We start from the raw sequence: 18621 nt of genomic DNA on the forward strand, positions 1-18621 counted from the left end.
TCAGGCAGGGGACGGGAGCAAGACAACAGCCTCCCACAAAATGCATCGGCTAAGGGCCAATACTCCCACACAGGTTGGCCTCACTGGGGAAGACCTGTGTACAGGACTTGGTCCAAGGATATTAGGATGCTCTCTGGAGAAGTAGGGGTGTCTGGGACCCAGGAGGGAAGGCTCTGATGTGCCCAAGGAGGGGGTGGGCAAGTCTGGCTGGAAAGCCCAGGACTGGCCATGCCTGAGGCAGTGGGTTAGATGGAGCTGGGCTTGGAGGTTGGTGGCTCTAGAATGCCTAGAAAGGAGTTCCTCAGAGCCTGCAGGGGTTCAAGTGGAAACCTACCCAATGCCCCCAGTCCCTGAAGAGGGGGCCTATTTAATCCCATGCAACAGATATTAACCGAGCATCTGCACAGGGCTGGGCCCTGTGTCAGTTTCTTTCTAAAGGGGGAAGAGACTTTTACAGCTGATTCCAAGCAGGAGGAAGTGGGATAGGGATATGATGTCACAGAGAATGTGTGTGCACACGTGTGTGGGGGTATGTGCATGCACATGTGTGAGGGTGTGTGCACATGAGGGTGTGCAAGTGAGTGCGGGGTGTATGTGTGGGTATGTATCTGTGTGTGCATACATGTGCATGTGTGAGGGTGTGTATGCACACATGTGAGTTGTACATTTGTGCATGTGTGTGCACATGTCAAGTTAAGCTATAAACAAGCTCAGAAACCCTAACATTGGGGACAGTGGTTAGTTGGTTAATCAAAAAGTCCTTCAAAGAGAAGAATACTACATATATGCTACATATACATGTCAAAAATGATACAGAAACACCTCATCTCAACACAAGTAACTTTCAAAGAGCCAGCTGCTCCATAGATTATGTTTCCCCACTATTGCCCAATGCGTGGTAAATTTTCCCAAATCCCAGCTTGCCTGCTTTCAGCACCTCAGCTTTTGGAATGGGATTTCAGTCTTTTCCTGGACCGAGTCGTTGCCGCCTGATCCTGCAGATCACCTTCACTATGGCCCACAATTTCCAGCTCAGCCTTCTTGGAAGCGATCAAGGAAGGGCATTGGAGGTGCGGTCTCAGTGCAAGTTCCTCTCAGAATTCTGGGGACTTTTCTGCACCAACTTTAACCTAATTTGGAGAACATTTTTTCCCAAACTCACCTCGTGTAGCCTTTTGAGAGCACTCAGCTTACTTTTCAGAGAAACAACACGTCTGTGGCCTTTTGGCTCGTACCTCAGTGGTGGATATGATATTGCAAGCTGACAATGCCCAGTGAGCCTGCGGGCCAACGTGACCACCTGCCAGGAGCAGACAGCTTGGCTGGCTGCCAGGGGCCACATTCGAACATTCGGGATTGAACGGAGAACAGCAGTGACTTTGCTAAGACCACCACTTGCAGGTTCTGCTGTGCATTTGAAGGAAACAGCAGGTGCCCCGTCACCTGAGACCATGGCCAGGCTTGGAGTTGGGGAAAGGTGGGGGGCCAGGGTGCGTGGAGGACACCCGGCCCTCTGGGGTGGATGTGGAGATGTGGCTACCGGAAGCATGCGGTTGCAGGCAGAGAGAGAGAATTCTGCAGGAGGACAGCAGGAAGGGAGGCTGCCCAAGGCTCCAGCCTCACCCTCCAGCTCCAGGCAGAGCCCTGCCAGAGAGGGAGGTGCAGGCTTTGTCCCTGAGATCTGCAGAGGCCCTGATGGGATCAAGGGATTTGTATTGACTGTGGTGTCGTGGCTTGGGAAAGCCCGATGCCAGAGCCACATCAGCTCCAGTCAGCCAATCCATACTTCATTAACCGGGCCCCAGGCCTCCAGCCATCCCAGGCCGCCCCACCAGGCCCTGGCTTCCTGGTTTACAAGCCCACACTCCTTGGTCCTCCCTGCTTACGGATGAGGGCCAGATGAGGAATCTGGGCAGCCAGTGGGTGCAGGGTTGGTCCCAGGACAGGGGGCTGGCCCTGGGGGTCCTCTTTCACCTCCAAGGACTATGCTCACAAATGTGAGGTGCTGTGCAGTGCTGTTCCGGAGTTTTTGTTTTAATCCAGTGCTTTCATTTTATGGGCAGGATGCTGTGGAGAAGTAATCTACCCAGTCTCATTTGGTGTTTAGTGCTTAAAAACTTTTGTATGTATTGGTGCAAACACTTTTGGAAAGAAGCTTGGAAATAATTGCACTGTGTGTCCCTTCCATGCCAGGCCACCTGCCCCACGGCCACCCCCAGGCCCCACACTGAGCCCTTCTGCTCTGAGACAGGGCTCCCTGACCTTGCCCGGCCCCTTCCAGACTGGCCCCGCTGGCTCTTGCTTCCAGTTCTTTATGATCAGAAGGGCATGTATGGATTCCAGATCTCACTCCATCTTCTTCCCTTTTAACCGGGAAAACCAAACCAAAGACATGAGCAGAAGGAAATATTAGGTCAGTCCAGGCTTGGCATAAAGAATATTTTCATACTTTGGTTTTGTTCTCATAGAATGGCTTCAGAAACAATACCTCTGATTTTTTTTTAAGGTAGTTCCTTTGGTTTTTCTTTATGTTTTGCAGAAATAACTTTTCGATTAGAGTTGGATTATGATTTAGTCAGAAATGAAAATTGGTATTTGGTTTATTGTGGTGCTCGGCAAAATGAAAATTCATTCTGGTTCTTTCCGGGAAGCACACCACCATGGGGCTGCCGTGGGTTTTACCCCAGGCCCCTGGACCACGCAGCTCTTTGTCCTCTCGGCTCCTAGGGTACACCACCAACTCCTAGGGTCCTCTTGGCTTCTGGGGTGTCTTCAGGTTCTAGGGTGTCCTTGGCTCCTAAGGCTGCCCCCAGCTCCTAGAGACCACTCTTATCTCCGTGCTGCCTGGGATTCTCCAACAAGGCCACTTCCACCTGCAAGGCATGCAATCCTTCACCTTTTCCACATTCTACTGTAGCAGCAAGGCCCTGGTGCCCTCCACCCTAAGGGGAGAGGAACCCCTGGTAATAGGGACCCTGCGGACACCTAGAGTCTGTCCACCACAAGGCAGGTGCAGCACCTGGCCAAGTCACCTCCTAACTCCGTTTGGCCCTGTAGCTCTTCTCTCCCTGGAAAGGGCCTGGCATGGGTCTGCTTGGTTCTGCGTCCCTCTGGCTGACCTTCTGCTGCTGGAAAACAGGATGGGACCCACAGCCCTGAGCCCCAGTGAGCAGAGGGGCTGGGACAGACAGGGCAGACCCCGTCCTGCCAAGAGGCCTAGCTTTGGCCTTGCCATGGCTCTCAGACCAGTGACCAGTCCCTTTGGTTTCCCTTGGCCTCAGTTTCCCCCTCTCTGGTTGAAGCTGTTGTGCCCCTTTTATTCCCTGGAACGTTCCATTGTCGCCTTACAGATACCCCGACTAAGATCCGCCCCTCATCGTTCTTCCAGAACAGCTCCCCATCCAGGTTTCCTTCTTCCTGTCACCATCTGGGTGGTAGGTGACAACCCCGAGATGATCCTCGGTTCCTCCTTCTCCCTGTATTGGCCGGGCTCCTGGTCCCCAGTGCCCACTGAGTGAGGCTCCCAGGCCTTGGGCGCTGTGTCTGTAGACGGTGCTCCAGGTCAGAGCCCACCCACAGTGGCCTCCATCCTCAGCACCCCCATGGCTATCTCTGCCACTTCAATTTGGAACCTGCCCCATGGCCGATCTGCTTTCGCTTATGCTCAAGAACTTTCTGTATCTCATCACTGAAAGCAACTTCCCTCACCTGGCCTTGCAGGCTCTTTGCCCTCTGGCCGGCCCCCGCCTACCGGACCCTTCTCTGCTCCTTGGCCCCCCTGCCCCATGACTCCATCTGTCCCTCTCCTCCCTGCAGCTTGTAGGACCTGCCTGGCCCAGGTCCGGAGGAGGCTTCCCATTCCTGACCTGGGGCCAGGGTCTGGGCCAGCCCCAGGGAAAGAAGTTTTTAATTTAGCTGAGGAACCCAAACAACAAGCAAGGACTTGCCCCTCACACACCATCTTCCATCTCATCACCTTCCAGCTGCAAACCTGTTTCCTCACTTGAACACTGCCTGCTCCTCTCTGCCAAATCTGCATTGCCCAGCCATGTGTGTGATGCGTTTGGATCAGAGTTTGTGTGTGTGTGTGCAAACATGTGCTGTGGTAGTATGTTTGGGTCAGAGTGTGTGTATGTGCACATTATGGTGATGTGTTTGGATCTGTATGTTTGTGCTGATCAGTGTGTGTGCATGTTTGGATCAGTTTGTGTGTGTGTGCATGTCTGGGTGATCATAGGCATGTGCAAGTGTTTTGATCAGCATGTGTCTGTGTGTTTGGATCAGTGTGTGCCTGTGTGTGCATGTGTTTCCATGAGCAGGTATCTGTGTTTAGATCAACGTGTATGTGTTTGGATCAGCGTGTGCACTGTGTTTTTGGATCAGTGTGAATGTATGTTTGGATTAGTGTCTGTGTGTTTGTACTCCCATCAGTGTGTCTGTTTGTGTGTTTGGATCAGTGTGTGTGTGTGCATGTGTTTCCATCAGTGTGTGTCTGTGTGACTGGGTCAGCATCTGTCTGTCTCGGTCAGTGTGTGTATGTGTGTTTGGATCAGTGTGTGTGTTTGAGTCAGCTGTGTGGGTTTATCTGTTTGGGACAGCATATATGTGTGTGTTTGGGTCAGCCTGTGCGTGTTTGGGTTAGTGTGTGTGTGTAGATCAGCATGTGTGTGTGTGCGGTGTGTGTGTGGACATGTGTATCTGTGCCTGAGGGGCTATCAGGGGTCCCTGTCCCATGTGGGTCTCAGCATCACTCTGGGGGACTGTGCCCTGCCTTGCGACCCCCTGCTTTTTATACTCTTGGATTTGGAAAGACCCTGGCTTGGAGGAGGTCACTGGGCACCTGCTCTGGCCCATCTGGGTGCAGTGTGTATAACCTGACTCTGGACCAGTGTTCGCCGAGGCTGTCCCATCACAGTGGAGCCCCTCCCTGGGTGCAGCTGCCATGCTTCTTCATGAACTTCTGTACACGTGTGTGCTCGTGTGCACAGCCCAACAGAATGCATACACACATCTTCTCATGCCTGTGTGGGCACACCCCGGGCTGAGTCTTGGTGACTGCTTCTGAACCTTGTTGAAGAATCCCACAAAGGCCTCTCAGTTCCTATAAAAGGTTATCTTGTGTGCTATGGGCACCTACAGCCTCAGAGCCTGGACTACATAGGGGTGGTATGGAGAGGCTGAGTCTCTGTATCTGTGGTGCTGTGGGTGCCAGGCAGCCTGCCTAACAACCATGGCCCTCCAACTCCAACAATTGCTCGCACTGCCTGCAGCTTTCCAAACGACTGGCACAACCCTTGGTGTTTACAGATGAAAAAAGTGAGGCTCGTGGAGGTGGAGTGGGTGCACAGGTCTGTTGCTCCAGGCGTGCTCCTGCTGTCTGCTGGGACAGTGGCTCCTGCAGGACCCTGGCCACGTGGTCGCCTCCCTGGCCTAGGGCCACTGCCAGTGCCCTTAAGGAACAGTGGGTGGAGGGCCAGCTCCACCCAGGGGCGTGCCCACCCCCAGCCAGTTGTCCCTCTGACCTGGCTGGCCTGCAGAGCCAGGCACACCCAGCTGACATCTGCGGCCACCCTGCCCCTCCACTCATTAGCACTAGTGAGGCTGAGGAATTCACGATACAAACTAGGACACTCTGTAAAGTGAGAGTGAGATGTGATAATGAAATTAACGGGAGCTAACTGGTCAACCACAGGCATGAACAGGCTGTTCTGGGCAAAGTGGGGCCTCGGTTGCCCTGAGCCATGTCCAGCCAAGGGGAGCAGGCTGCTTCTGCCTCAGCGTGCCCCAGGGGATGTCCTCACACCTGCAAGAGCTCACAGACCAAGGAAGGCCCCCTTTCTGCCTGGGGAGCTTTGGGAGCAAAGAGGTCCAGCTTTCTCCTGCGGGAGCCTTCCCGCCGGCCCTGTGCCTGTCAGGCCAGAGAGATCAGCCCAGCTCCCTGCACACACGGAGCCCGTCTGGAACGCACTTCCCCTGTGCCAGCTGAGGGCCCCCTGAGGCCAGCCAGCAGCTCAGGACACCAAAGGCGGAACTCTAGCCGGGCACTCTGGGTCAGCCCCTCCATGGGGCCCTGTTGCAGCTGGGCACGAGGGAGGACAGAGCCAGGGGGCAGGTCCACCGATTCTGATACGAGACCAAGAGCAGGGGCTGACGGGGAGAGAGACAGTGAATCACCAGCTGCTGACAGAACTGTGGCGTTGCAGCCTCATGGCCCGGGTCCTACCCTCAACCTTGCTCTCTGCCAGGCCACCAATCCTGAGGACTGAGGGTTGGAGAACAGTCAGAACTCAGAGTGATTCTGGCACCCTAGAATCCTCATCTGATCTGACCCTCCTCACAGAGGAAGCTCCAAGGGGCTGAGCACGGGGGTGCCCTGCACAGCTTGGAATGAAGCCCTCTTAGCTGTCAGGGGACCAGGGCAGGTGGTCTCGGCAGTGCCTGGGGGGCTGGCCAAGCAGACCACGCAATCCACTGGGGTCCAGCCCTGGAACTGGGGTCCAAGGCTGGGCTGGGCCAGGACGAGCAGCAGGAGTACAGAGCCTCTGAGGCCGTGGGGGGCCTGGGGTGCCCACAGGGTGGCAGCTCCGGTCTGTCCCCCAGCACCGTCCTCTCCATGCCCCGTGTGGTCACAGGCTCTGCTCTGCCTCGGTTTCCCATGGTGTGATGTCTGTGTGGTCCTGTGTGAGGGTGTCGGCAGGTCGCCTGTTCAGAGTGCCTCCGGGCCTCTCCCCACTTGGAGGACCCCGACCGCGCTCCTCGCAGCTTCAGCATTCTAGGGCCCCGTGTAACAGGTCTCAACCGTGAACCTCCAGGGTACGTCCTGGTCTTCAGATGTATTCCCTGTCCCCGGGGCTGTGAGCTCCTCTGGGGGCCGAGGCCTTATGTACCTCGTAGCTCCCTCAGAGCCTGACACTGCATCTACATCTCTGCACCAAAGAAGCTGCACCAACATCTCTGTTTCCTTATCTGTAACTCATAGGGGGCTATTTGGGGATCAAAGCAGGGAGTCATGGAAATCATCTATAATCAGGCCTGGTACACAATTAGTGCTAAAGTGTTAGATAATATAAAATGCAACAGTCATTACAAAATAACAACTCCCACCACCCTGTTTTAAAATTCAGCCGGACCCATTTGCCTGGCAAAAAGAGAGGGGAGCACCCAGCTCCTTGCTTACCGGCGTGAGCCCCGACTGGCCTCTGGGGAAGTACTTCTAGCAGATTCCATCCCCCCCAGGACATGGCTGTGTCCAGACCTGGGCTCCATGGAAGCTCATGGAGGTGGGACAGAGGGTGTGGGGGTGGGTGGGCACAGCGCCAAAGCTCTTGGAGAAGGTGGATTTGTCCCCTGTGGGGGAGGCTGACCCCCCTGGAACTTGGACTTCTGACCCTGTTCTCCCTGCCCTGGCCCTGTCTCCAGGCCAGCCTGGGCCCCCTCTCAAGGACACATCCGAGGTTACAAAGCCTCTTCACATGTATTTTCCCTGCAGTCTCAGCACCACCGTCTCAGGTGGGCACTGGTTTTGTCATCCCTCTTTTATAGATTTGGAAACTGAGGCTGGGGACAGCAAGGCCCTGCTGGGACCTGCACTTGGTGCTCTGGTCCCCCCATTCATGCTGTACAGCGCCCCTCAACATCCCCGCTGCCCCCATCCCCAACCCCCAGGGCCGGGCTCAGGGTTCATTCTGTGTCCCAGCCCAGCTCCCTCAGATGTGCATTTGGGCAGAGACTACGGAACCTGGCAGGCCAGGTGGCCCCTTCTTCCTGTCTCCTGCCTCTGTGCAGAGCTGTCGTGCCCTTGGGGCTGAGAAGCCAGCCAGGAACTCAGGTTCTCCTAGTTCCTAGCATTTCCTGCCCTGGATGCAAGGGCTTGGGTTCCGGGAGAACCCTTCACCCAGCCCTTCCATCCCTGAGGCTGTCCCCCTCGGCAACCCCCCTGCACATCCCCACCTCAGACCTCCCTGAGGGCGTCAGCTGAACGTAAGGCCTGGATGAGAAGCAGTTAAGGTGAGGTGCTGAGGGGCGCTGGGTGGGAGGGCAGCGTGAGCCCTGCTCCGTGAGCCCTGTGGGACAGACGTGCTGAATTGGGAGGCCCCCATATCTCGGCATGCCGACGGTAGGTAGATTGTGCTGACACTATCTATATATTCCAGGCTGTATGTTTTCCAGCTGACTGCGGGGTGGCTATGGCTCACCACCGCTAAGCTTCACTTTGCAAAGGCTCCTGCTAATGGCAAGCACATGGGGCCCAAGGAGGGGCCTCTGGGTCCCGCAGGGATCCTGCCCTGGGAAGGATTCCCAGGGTAATGGGCAGATTTCTCTCCCAGGGTCTCTGGGGGAAGGTGGCAGGGCCCTGGAGGGGTTTGGAGCAGGACGGAGCAGGTCTTCATGGGCCAGCCCCTCTGCCTGGGATGCGCTTCCCTCATGGTCCCTCCAGCTCGTGACCTCCAGCTCGGCCTTCAAGGTCAAGGTCCCACCCTATGGAGTGTCCCACCCAGTGCTGAGCCCCTCTCTTATTGAGTGAAGGAATGCATCAGTGGATGAATGAATGGATGGATGGAACTAGAAGCCTGAACCAAATGCCACTCTCCCTCAAAAACGGGCTCCTGGTGGCACCATGCCCCAGACCCCCGACACCGAGCTTGGCTCGAGGCCCAGAGAACCTGCAGGGCCTCCCACACACTGGGCACTCCCGGAGGGAAGGGCAAGCAGGAGAGCTCCTGCCGAGTGCATCAAAGACCTGTAATCCAGAAGGTCTGCTCAGGCCGAGATCTCTCTCGGTGCTTGGGGCTGGGCTCAGTCCCTGTGTGGTCACCGTGGGCCTTCCTGCCAGCTGTCCCGTGGGCTGTGGCCGTCAGTGACTGGGCACTGGGCATGCCTGTGGGAAGTAGCCCTTGGATGGCCACTGGGCATGAGCAGGATGCAGTCCAAGGGGCATCCCCTTTCCCCACACGGCTGCCTGCAGATGACATGTGAGCCATGCCCACGGCTACGGGCCTGGGGAGGGGTCCGAGCCTGAGAACACCGGGAAGCTTATTCCCAGAAGAGTTGAATGGGTGGAAGAAGATGCTAATATTGACAGGTAAAGAGTTAGGAGAGCAATATTTCAGCTTCACTTCAGAAACTCTCTGACTGTAAAAACAAATTACCTGCCAAGAGAGAGGCTGGACATCCTCCAAAGCAGGCTGGGATAGACAGGGGCCTCCTGCCCAGGATGGAGCCCTGGGGCCACCGGCAACCACAGAGCTGCAGTGGGAGCTTAGTGGTCACTGCAGCCTCGAGCCTCCTAACATGGAACCAGCGAGGGGCTGGTGGGCACAGGGGGGATCCTCCTGTTCTGGGATCTGCAAATGGAGGGAAGGTGAGGGAGAGGAGAGAGAACTGATGGGGAGTGGGGGAGAAGAGAGCAAGGGAGTGAGCTGGGGGGACTAAATAAAGGCCCCAGGACGGCCCCACGGAGGTGGTTTCTCCCCCAGGGACCACAGTCTTGTCTGGCCCTGACACCCTGGCCGAGTTGTAAAATTAACTGTGTCTCTCAGCAGACATACTGCTGATGTCTGGGCTTATCTCCAAGATGTCAGGATGGTGAGGATGGGGGCAGTGAGCTGAGAGCACACCCAAATTTCCTCTGACTTAGAAAGACGCCCCAAGGGGACCCTTGAAGGGTTTCAGGTCTGGGTGAGGCCCGGGGCAGCCGCGGACCCCAAGTTTTAGGTCACGGAGGTCCCCTGGCAGCTCAGCCAGCCTGCTTACTTCCATGCTGACCTTGCTGCTTCAGTCAGTCCATGCACAGACATATTATACATCGGGTTAACAATTCACACTGATTTAATTGAAGTTCTCTATGTATTTTTAATTTGTCACTTGGGGCTACAGGATCTGACCTTCCCCAGGGCCTGTCATGGATAGTGTAAGTGGGTCCTCCTGTGTCCTGCTGTCAGCAAGAGAGAATGGAGAAGGCCCAGCCCAGCCTGGGGGCATGGGGCCCGTGCCTTGGGGGAGAAGCTGTTTCTGCTGCCTCCTGAACAAATCTGGCCCCCCAAGAGGAAAAGGGACTTGACAGAGAGCACGGGACAGGGTAGAAGCATGCAGACTAGAGTCCGGGCCAAGCACCGATCTGCTGTGTGCCTTCAGATGACAAGGGGCCTCTCTGGACATCTGTTTCCTTTTCTACAAAATGCAGGAAGCAACCTTGAGCCCCAGAACCCCGACTCTGGGAGAAGCCTGGGAGGCTGGTGAATCTCGTGTCCTCTCCCCTTCCACCTCTCAGCAGCTTGGCTGGAAGGCTCCCCACCCTCTTTTGCCTCTTGCACTTGAGGTGTTCTGTACAGAACTTAGAGAGTTAAGCTGTACATTTTAGGCTGACCTGTTCCCCTCATATTTTTGATGAGGAAAGAGGCCCAGTGTGATCCTGTCACACCACGATTGCTGACCCTCCAGGCAGCTGGTTTCCAAGCCCTGCCAGGCTGAGACCCTCGCCCGTTGCTTTCCCTCTGCAGACCAACGGCCTCCAGAACCAGGGAGAGACAAGCCAGCCTGGAACCTCCTCCAGGCCCTCCTCCTCCCCACCTGGCAGCTGGCTGGGACCCCGCTGGCTCCTTTTATGTGGAAATGATGGGCACTGAGATGCTCTCGGTGCCAGGCATTCCAATACAGACTAGCACACACCCCTCTCCCCTTTCTCTCTCACTGGGGGCGAGCAGCTCAGCAGTTACTGTCTGAACACATTCCATCCCTGATGAGGGTCAGACACGTAATAGGGTCACGTGCTAGTGACTGACAGCTCCAGCACCGGGCCCAGGATCTGGCCCAAAGCCAGCCTCTCGACCAGTGTTGGTTGGGTGAATTATTAAATCGACGAATGATAAAATTGCTAAGCGCTCACTGCTGCATGCACTGAATGACTCATTCACGCCTCACAAACGTCTATTATTATCTCCATTTGACAGATGGGAAAATGGAGGTCCCAAGAGCACACAGCCAGCGAGTGGCACAGCTGGTTGGGCCCCAGAGTCCATGCTCCTAGCCACCTGGCCTTGTTAAACCATCTCTCTAGAGTGAGGTCCGGCAGAACTCGCCGTGATGCTGGAAAGCTCTCCAGCTGTGCTGTGCAATAGGGCAGCTGCTGAGCCTTGGCGGGAGCCTCGTGTGGCCACAGGGCTGCCCTTTGGGAGGGAGAGCAGCCCACCTTGCCCTCTGCCTGGGGCCTGAAGAGGGGTTCATGGGCTGTGGGGACTGGCCTTGTAGGGAAGCAAGCAAGCTGGAGAGCGGGGAAGGAGCACCCTTCTCTGCACCGGCCAGCCACGGAGGGTCAGGTGGAATCCTTGCCCAGCGCCAGGCCTTCTCCGCTCTGCTCCTCTCCTCTTCCATCCTCCCTCTCCCTCCTCCCCATCAGGGAGCAATGGTGTCCAGCTCAGAGTCCCATGTATAAGAAGAGAGAAAACCTGCTCACGCTGCCCAAGGCCCCGCAGCCAGCTTTATCCCCGAATCCTGCCGGCTCTCCGTTATCCAGACTTAGACTCTCCACTCTCGGGCTTATCTGGGGGCAAAGCCTTAATCCCTGCAGGGCACTTTCTCGGAGGCCTGCCCTGCTGGCGTGTGCGCAGGGAGCTCAGACTCATTTTAATATTGGCCCCGAAGCTAAACCTTATTAGAAAAGTAAATTTGCTGCAGCTGGGGGGAAAGAAAAAAGCCATTCCAAATAACCCTTCCAAAGCTAAACAGAAAACAATGGCTCTGGATTCTCTGATTCTTCTGATCCCAGCTCCAGCCCAGGCTGCAGCACAGTTGGAGCTCATTTACCAGGGAAAGGGAGCTGAGCTTTGAGTGACCTCTGACCCCTTCCCCTCCTTCCGCATGGATAATAAGGTCACAGATTTGAGATGTATGTGTCGAGAGATTTTTTAGACAGCCGTTTGCTGATGCATCGGAGTGATGAAATTTAACACCAATTATACATGAGAATATTATTGTTGTCGTGCTTCACCCCTCAGTGGCTGGCAGACAAACACAGAGGGCACCCCTGCTGACAGAGGCACTACCTCTGTGTTCTCTGGGTCTGCAGAAGGAATGGGCGGGTTCTGCCCAGAGCCTGGACTTGTGGGGATCAGATGGGGTTGATGGGGAGACAGAGAGAGACGGGGGATGACTCCAAGGCAATCGGTTCCCTGCTGGCCTGGCCAGAGAATTTCTGCTCCCAATTCTAGTATATAAAGTAATCATGCTGAATTAATATTCATATGACACTTCATCTGAAAAAAGCCTATGAGTCGAGGGTCCCTCAATTCACAGACCTGCAGGAAGCCAGGGCTTGGAGGTTCGCTGTTTCCCCAGTACATTCAGCTGGGGACAGATGCAACCGGCCTGGACCCCGGAGCCTGGCTCAGCACCTGGCTCCTGCACTCAGCTTCCATGGCCCCTGCCGTCTCCAGTGGGGCCCCCAGGGGCCTCCTGCCTGGAAGCCTGGCAGAAGTTGCCTGAAGGCAGCTTTTCTTTTTTCCATCTCCCCTGATGCCAGCCAGCCCTCCCTGCTGGGACCAGGGCTGCAGCAGGGGCTAGAAATGGAGAGACGAGCCCTCAGTGAGGGACGGGCATGTGAGAGGGTCCCTTGGGCCCCGCAGGCCCTGCAAGGCTCCCAGTGTCCTTGCTCTCCCAGCCACCCCCTCTGTCCTGGGGCCACCCCAGAACTACCCTGCCCCAGGAAAGAACCTCTTCAGTAGAAAGTTGGACCCAGGGGCCTCCAGGCCAGTGCCAATGGCTGCCCGGTGCTGGGGAAAGCAGGCCCCAGAACTGCTGAGACACTTGCACTGTCTAACCTGTGTCTCCATGTCTTTCTGTAAGTGTGCTGGGTGTCTTTGTCTTGCCGTCTCACTCTGCCTCCTTCTCTGCCTTTCTCAGACTTCTTTTCTTTCTTCTCTTCCAGTTTTCAGCAGAGGGGGCTCTCAGACACCTCTGTGCCTGCTCCCTCTCTCCCAACCAGAATGATCCCATGTGCCCCCTCCCCTGGTCCTGACTCTCCTCTCAGCTCACCCTCCTCCCTGCCTCACCATCCTGTGCTTCACAACCAGGGAGCACAGGCCGATGGGTTCCCTTTCCTCCAAAAAGGATGGTGGAAAAATCTAGGTCTCTCAGAGGCCTGAGCAGGAGACTGGGCTAGCTCCCCGGCCTGCTCCTCTGGAGCCCTGGTTCTCTGTTACCAGCTCCAGTCCTATTGCTCAAGCACCACATCAAGGTGAGTTTCCTTGCCTTGAGCTTAAAGTGGACCCTTTGGTACCTGCCCATCCAGAAACACACATGCACACAGTCAACCCCACAAGCAGGAGCTTCCAACAGACACGCCTGTACATACAGCGATCCCTAGCATCTAAGGGACAGGGAGGAAATGAGCACAGCAAATTGCTGGCTCCAGGGCCGAATGTGACCCAAATGCACCCCTCTCTGTTCCATCGGCGCTAGAAAGTGTTTTTGCTCCCACCAAAAAGGGAAAAGATCGTCGGCTCCAGAATCTTTGCAGGTGCTGGGCACAGGCCAGTGTCTTAGAGGGCATGGAGGGGCGGGGGAGGAGTGTCTTCCTTCCCGTAGGAAGGGAAGGCTGGCTGCTTGGTCCAGGTGAGGCCAGAAATGGTCCCTAGCTAAACAGGTTCTGGAAGGAAATGTCCCCGTTTCTGTAGTGGAATTGGATGAGGTCGGGAGATGCAAGAAGCAGAAGACAAATCCTAAAGAGCCCCCAAAGCAACAGAGTTCTGGGAGGGCACACACCCCCACTGCCCCACTGCACCCATTTCCACAAAACACACAAAAACTTCCAGGTGCTCTCCACAGGACTTTTCCACCCAGTCCTTCTGAACAGTGCCTGCCACACAACCAAGCTCAGGCTCCCCTGGCACCCCCACTATACTGGTCTCTGTGTGAGAGAGCTGCCTCCGGCAGCATGGGACTAACTATCAATAACACCCCCATCCCCATCCCTCAAGGACACCTCCAGAGTCCCTCAGCCCCCATTTCCAAAAGAAGCCAGCCCAGCTCATGCCCGGCTGAGACCAGGCCTGGTGGACCCTGGAAGGGGAGAGGGGCAGCAGGGGGCAAGGCTGGGTTTATACATTTGTGTGTGTGTGTGGGGGGGAGCCTGTCTCTTGCTCAGCATCAGGCTGTCACCCCTTTCCTTGGCACCAACTGATCGGGTGGCTTCCTTCTTTCTCTCTGTCTCGCCTCTGAGCTTCATTTTTGAAGTTGTAGGCTCTGACTTTGTAGCATCAGGACCTCAGCCTTAGCTCAGGTGGAGAGCAGGGCAAAGCCCCTTCCTCTTTGCCAGCTTTGAGCCCTTGAGCATCTCAGGCCCTCCCCACCCCCAGCAGGGCTGCAGAGCTTGGGTTCCCTGAAAACAGTTCAGGAGCAGGGGCTGAGAGCGGCTGGAGGTGACTGCGGGGGGAAGCAGGGTGCTGGTTCCGACTTTCTCCTTCAGGCCCCCAGAACCACCTGCTGAGGTGGGGAGGGGACCGATGGACTACGGGCCCGGGACGCGCCCGGAGGAGCCGCCAAGCACATCGCATCCCCTTAAACCGGGTCTCGGAGGGGAGGCTCTTCCCAGGTTTGGCTTCGCGGCCGCCCGGCGTGCTTTTTCCCCTCCCTGCAGCGCCTGCAGCCCTGCCCGGTCCCCGGCCCCCTTTTCAGCTCCCCCCACCCTCCCACCGGGAGGACAGGGCCTGGGGACTGATGGGGACGCACAGAGGGGCTCCTTGAGGCGGCGAGGGGCGCAGCGGGGGCCGCGGGGCACTGACCTGCTGCGGCGGCTCCGAATCCTCCCCGGCTCTGTCCATGGCGCGCGGGCGGCCCCTACTCCCCAGCCTCGGCGCCCCGAGGCTGCTGCCCTGGGCCGCGCGGCCGGGCGCGCTCGCCTCCCTCCGCGGGGGCGCTCGGGCTCCGGGCTCCCGGGCGCCCCTTCATAGCCGCCGGGTCCGCCCGCCCGCCCCCGGCCCGGCCCCGGCCCGGCCCCGCCACACCGGCCCGGTCTGCCTCCGGCACCTTCTGTGCTCGGCGAGGCGGCGGCCGGAGCCGGGGAAGTGAGGGGGGCGGGAGAGCCGGAGAGGGGGGCGGGGGAAGACGGAGGGAGCCGGAAAGGGGGGCGGAGGGGCAGGAGGCGGGGGGAGGGAGCCAGAGAGGGGGGAGATCGTGGGATTGGGGGGGAGGGAAGGAGCCGGAGAGGGGGGCGCGGGGTGGGGGGCCCGGACCGCGCAGCCGAGCCAAGCAGAGCCGGCGCGGAGTGCCCTCGGCGGCGGCGGATGCGCGGGGCCGCTGGCAGCTGTGACAGCGCCTCCCCTCCCCGCCTCCCTCTTCCCCCCTTTCCCCTCCTCCGCCCCGGAGCGCGCGCGCTGCCGGCGGGACCCGCACTGCTAATGGTCCGTACCAACCTCGCCGGCTGAGGCGGGGGTCGAGGAGCCTGGCGGGCGAGGAGGCCCCGCCCCAGGGATTGGTATCACCCCCTCCACTCCCCGCACACCCCATCGCCCCGACTGGGGCGGCTCCGCTTTAGGCGCCCGAGAAGGGGCTGCGGGCGGAGGCCGAGAGCACCCTGGGGCTCGCCTCCGGAGAGTTAAAGCTCGCCGGGCTCCCGCCCCCTGCACCCCCACCCCACCCCGCCTCCATCCCGGCTGTTCCTGGCGCCCAGCTTGGCAGCTTCTCTCAAAGGGTGATTGTTTCCGGGCTGGACTGTTGGGGGGCGGTTCTCTGGGACTGAGGCAGAGCTGAGGAGGGGGAGGGTGCGAGCTCCCTTCTTGCCTTCAGGACCCGGAGTGTGGAAGGTGGCGGGTGAGGGCAGGTGGTCCTTTGCCAGGATAGAAGGGTACTTGTGTGGGAGGAGGAGGGAGGTCTGGAGGCGCCCAGTAGGGTGGCCCCACCTGATGGCCCTGCTGCCTGGTCTAAGGGCCTGGCAAGCTGCTTGAGTGTCAACCTCAACCTCCCCCTCCCCCCAGGACAGGACCCTGGCTATTCCAAAGAGATGGCAGCTGAGGCAATATGTGGGGTGGGGAAGGAGCTGAAAAGGAGCTGGCTCCGAACTTGATAGATTGGAGGGGTCTAGAGGGAGCAAAGGGCAGCAGTGGGCTATCCAGGCAATTTCCCGGAGCTCCTTTGGGCAAAGGAGCAACTAGCCTGTTCCTTATCTGTGTGCGCTGGAGTCATCTGGGGGAAGCTCCATGTCTTTGCATGTGTGTAAGCACATATGTAGGTATATGTGCTCAGATATGCATGCATACACATGTACTTAGGCATACACATATGCGTGCATGTGTGTCTGCACATGGATGTGCAAGCGTACACATTTCTATATGTGCATGGATGCATGCCCACACATGTATGGATGCATGTGTGCATGTACCCATGCACAAGTACACATGCATATGTATGTACTGTATGCATATATGCACATACATGCACACATATGTGGAAGTGTAGATGAAACAGTGGCATGTAGCCATCTATGGAAATATTTCCAAATGTGTTTTCTTCAAGATGCCAGAGACTTAGAGGTTATCCCTGTATATATTTTAAAAGTTTGCCTCTCCCAGGCGAGGCTTCCTCTTGTACAGCTGTAGACAGGGCCATGCCAGTGTCTCTTTGTTCCCAGCCCCAGGGGAAGGCCAGCTCAGGTAGCCACAGACAATACCTTTTAGTGGGTCTCATTCTCCCACAGGGTCTGATTCCTTTTCCCTAATCCAGTGACCACTATAGACCCATGTCAAGGTCCTGCCAAATCAAAGCTGAATCCCCAGGCTATGTGTTTCTGTGTACTTGGAGCTGAGGTGGAGAGTTATGGGACCCCTATCCCATCACCATCTCTTCCAGTCCCAAGCCGGGCCCTGCTCTGTTCACTGGGTGTGTGCTTGGCAGGGCAGGGGAAGGCTTTATAACCAGCCCCTTTGGTGAGAACTTGAGGTGAGAAAGCCACCCCCCCACCCCCCCTTCTACACCATCTCACAGACATTTGAAAATAAAATTAATTGTCACTTCTAGGGACAGTTGTCTTCTCTCTCACTCCCTCTCCTGTTCCTGTGCTTGGCCAGGAAGTTCTTCTAATTTTGACCTGAGTAACTCCTGCTGCAGGGTAGGATTGTTTCTACCATACTCTTAATAGAGCATGAATTGCAACAGGACCTGCTCTGCTTTTCCCTTCCTCTTTTGGAATAATGCTTGTTCCTTTAGATTCTGCTAAGAGAACCTTTCCTGAGACCATGTTTCCCTTCTGCTATTTTTCTTCTCTCCACATTCTGCTTTGCCCCTGACTCCAACTCCAACTGGAGGAAGAGGGAAAGATGGGTGCAGGATAGGGGAGCAGAAGAGAGCACAGAGGCATGTCCAAGCCACGGGAGTGCAGGGCCCATCTCGGCCAGTTACAAAATCACCAAATGTTAGGGCAGAAATGACCTTGGTGAGTTTCTAGTTCTTGCCCCTCAGTTTACAAACAGGGAGACTGAGACCCACGGAGGGGAAGTGCTTTGTCTAGGGTCATGCAGTGAGCCACAAAACTTCTGGGCTGGGTGTGATGGGGTCACACCCTTTCCTGGGTCAGTTCTCCAGGACAGAGCCCAGCCCCCAAGCAGTGAGCCCAGGGACAATGGAACAGAGGAGGCACTAGCAGAGCGAGTGGCCAAGGATGCCCCCTCTCCAGCCCCGGGCCAGAGTAGGGAAACAAGGGGGGGTGGGCTTGGTGATATCTAGAGCCACTCTTGTCCTTGCAGGCTGCAGCCAGATGGCCCCTCTCTACGGGTGTCCTCAGGGATGCTGGGCCTTAGCTAGTCTGAGGCTAACCACGTGGAAGAGGAAGGGGGACCAGCTTTACCCCAGCATTCTTATGAGACAATAGTGATGATCAAATCCCCTCTTTCTAGGCACCTGTTTTGCAATTTAGCCCCAGGTCTGTTTTTGAAATTTTAAAACATTAATGTTTAAAGCCAACTTAAAACAATAATGTGGGATTACAATTAGTATGCTGAGGCTCAGTGAAGAGGGAAGCACCTGCAGTAGTTCCAGTGGGAAGTTTTGCCACACCCCCAAATGCACAGACACACACAAATACACAAACATGTATGCATACCCAAGACCTGCACACAGAGGCATGCACGCATGCAATCATACAAAGCGAATCCCACAAATGAACGCTCATATACCCTCACTGCACACCTGCATGCACCCGCACACTTGCAAACAGCACGCACGCACACACTGTCCCGCCATCACCACCGTCATCACCACCGCATCTTCCTTTGCATTTTCTCCAACTTCTTGCCTGGCCACTGCAGGTCTGGGGAAATGCAGGACTTTCCACACTGGGGTCTAGTGCCTCCTTGGGAAATTTGGAGCAGCCTCGGGGTACGGAATGGCCGACCTGCCTCTTGGCCCCTCCCCTGCCAGGAGAGAGCCCCTCTTCTCAGAGGTCCCCAAAGCCTAGCGCCAACATGTTTAATATGCAGAGCTTGGGTCTGTCCTCAGGGACAAACTGTTATGTGTTTATTGTGTAGTTAAGCATCACTGGAGCCCTGCCCCCAGCTCTGGTCCAGGCCCAGCTCCTGTACTTGGAATCCCAGAAGGGTCCCATAAAACCATCATCTGCAATGCAAAACTCGCCAA

The 18621-nt window shown here is 56.7% G+C and overlaps 1 protein-coding gene across 4 annotated transcripts in view; it reads right to left on the reverse strand.

Annotated features, from left to right (window-relative positions):
• Positions 1-14937, reverse strand: part of B3GAT1 (beta-1,3-glucuronyltransferase 1) — a 30092-nt gene extending 15155 nt beyond the window's left edge. Inside the window, exon 1 of one of the 4 annotated variants that reach the window (XM_037842014.1) lies at positions 9150-9356. In XM_037842014.1, coding sequence (XP_037697942.1) covers positions 9150-9172 — 23 coding nt within the window. In that variant the 5' untranslated portion in view covers positions 9173-9356. Of the gene's footprint in view, positions 1-9149; positions 9357-14777 lie in introns of those variants that run through there. The other 3 variants (XM_037842017.1, XM_037842015.1, XM_037842013.1) reach the window with 3 other exon arrangements.
• Positions 14938-18621: the final 3684 nt, after the last annotated feature.

Source organism: Choloepus didactylus, chromosome 6, assembly GCF_015220235.1.
Source record: "Choloepus didactylus isolate mChoDid1 chromosome 6, mChoDid1.pri, whole genome shotgun sequence".
Lineage (NCBI taxonomy): Eukaryota > Metazoa > Chordata > Mammalia > Pilosa > Megalonychidae > Choloepus > Choloepus didactylus.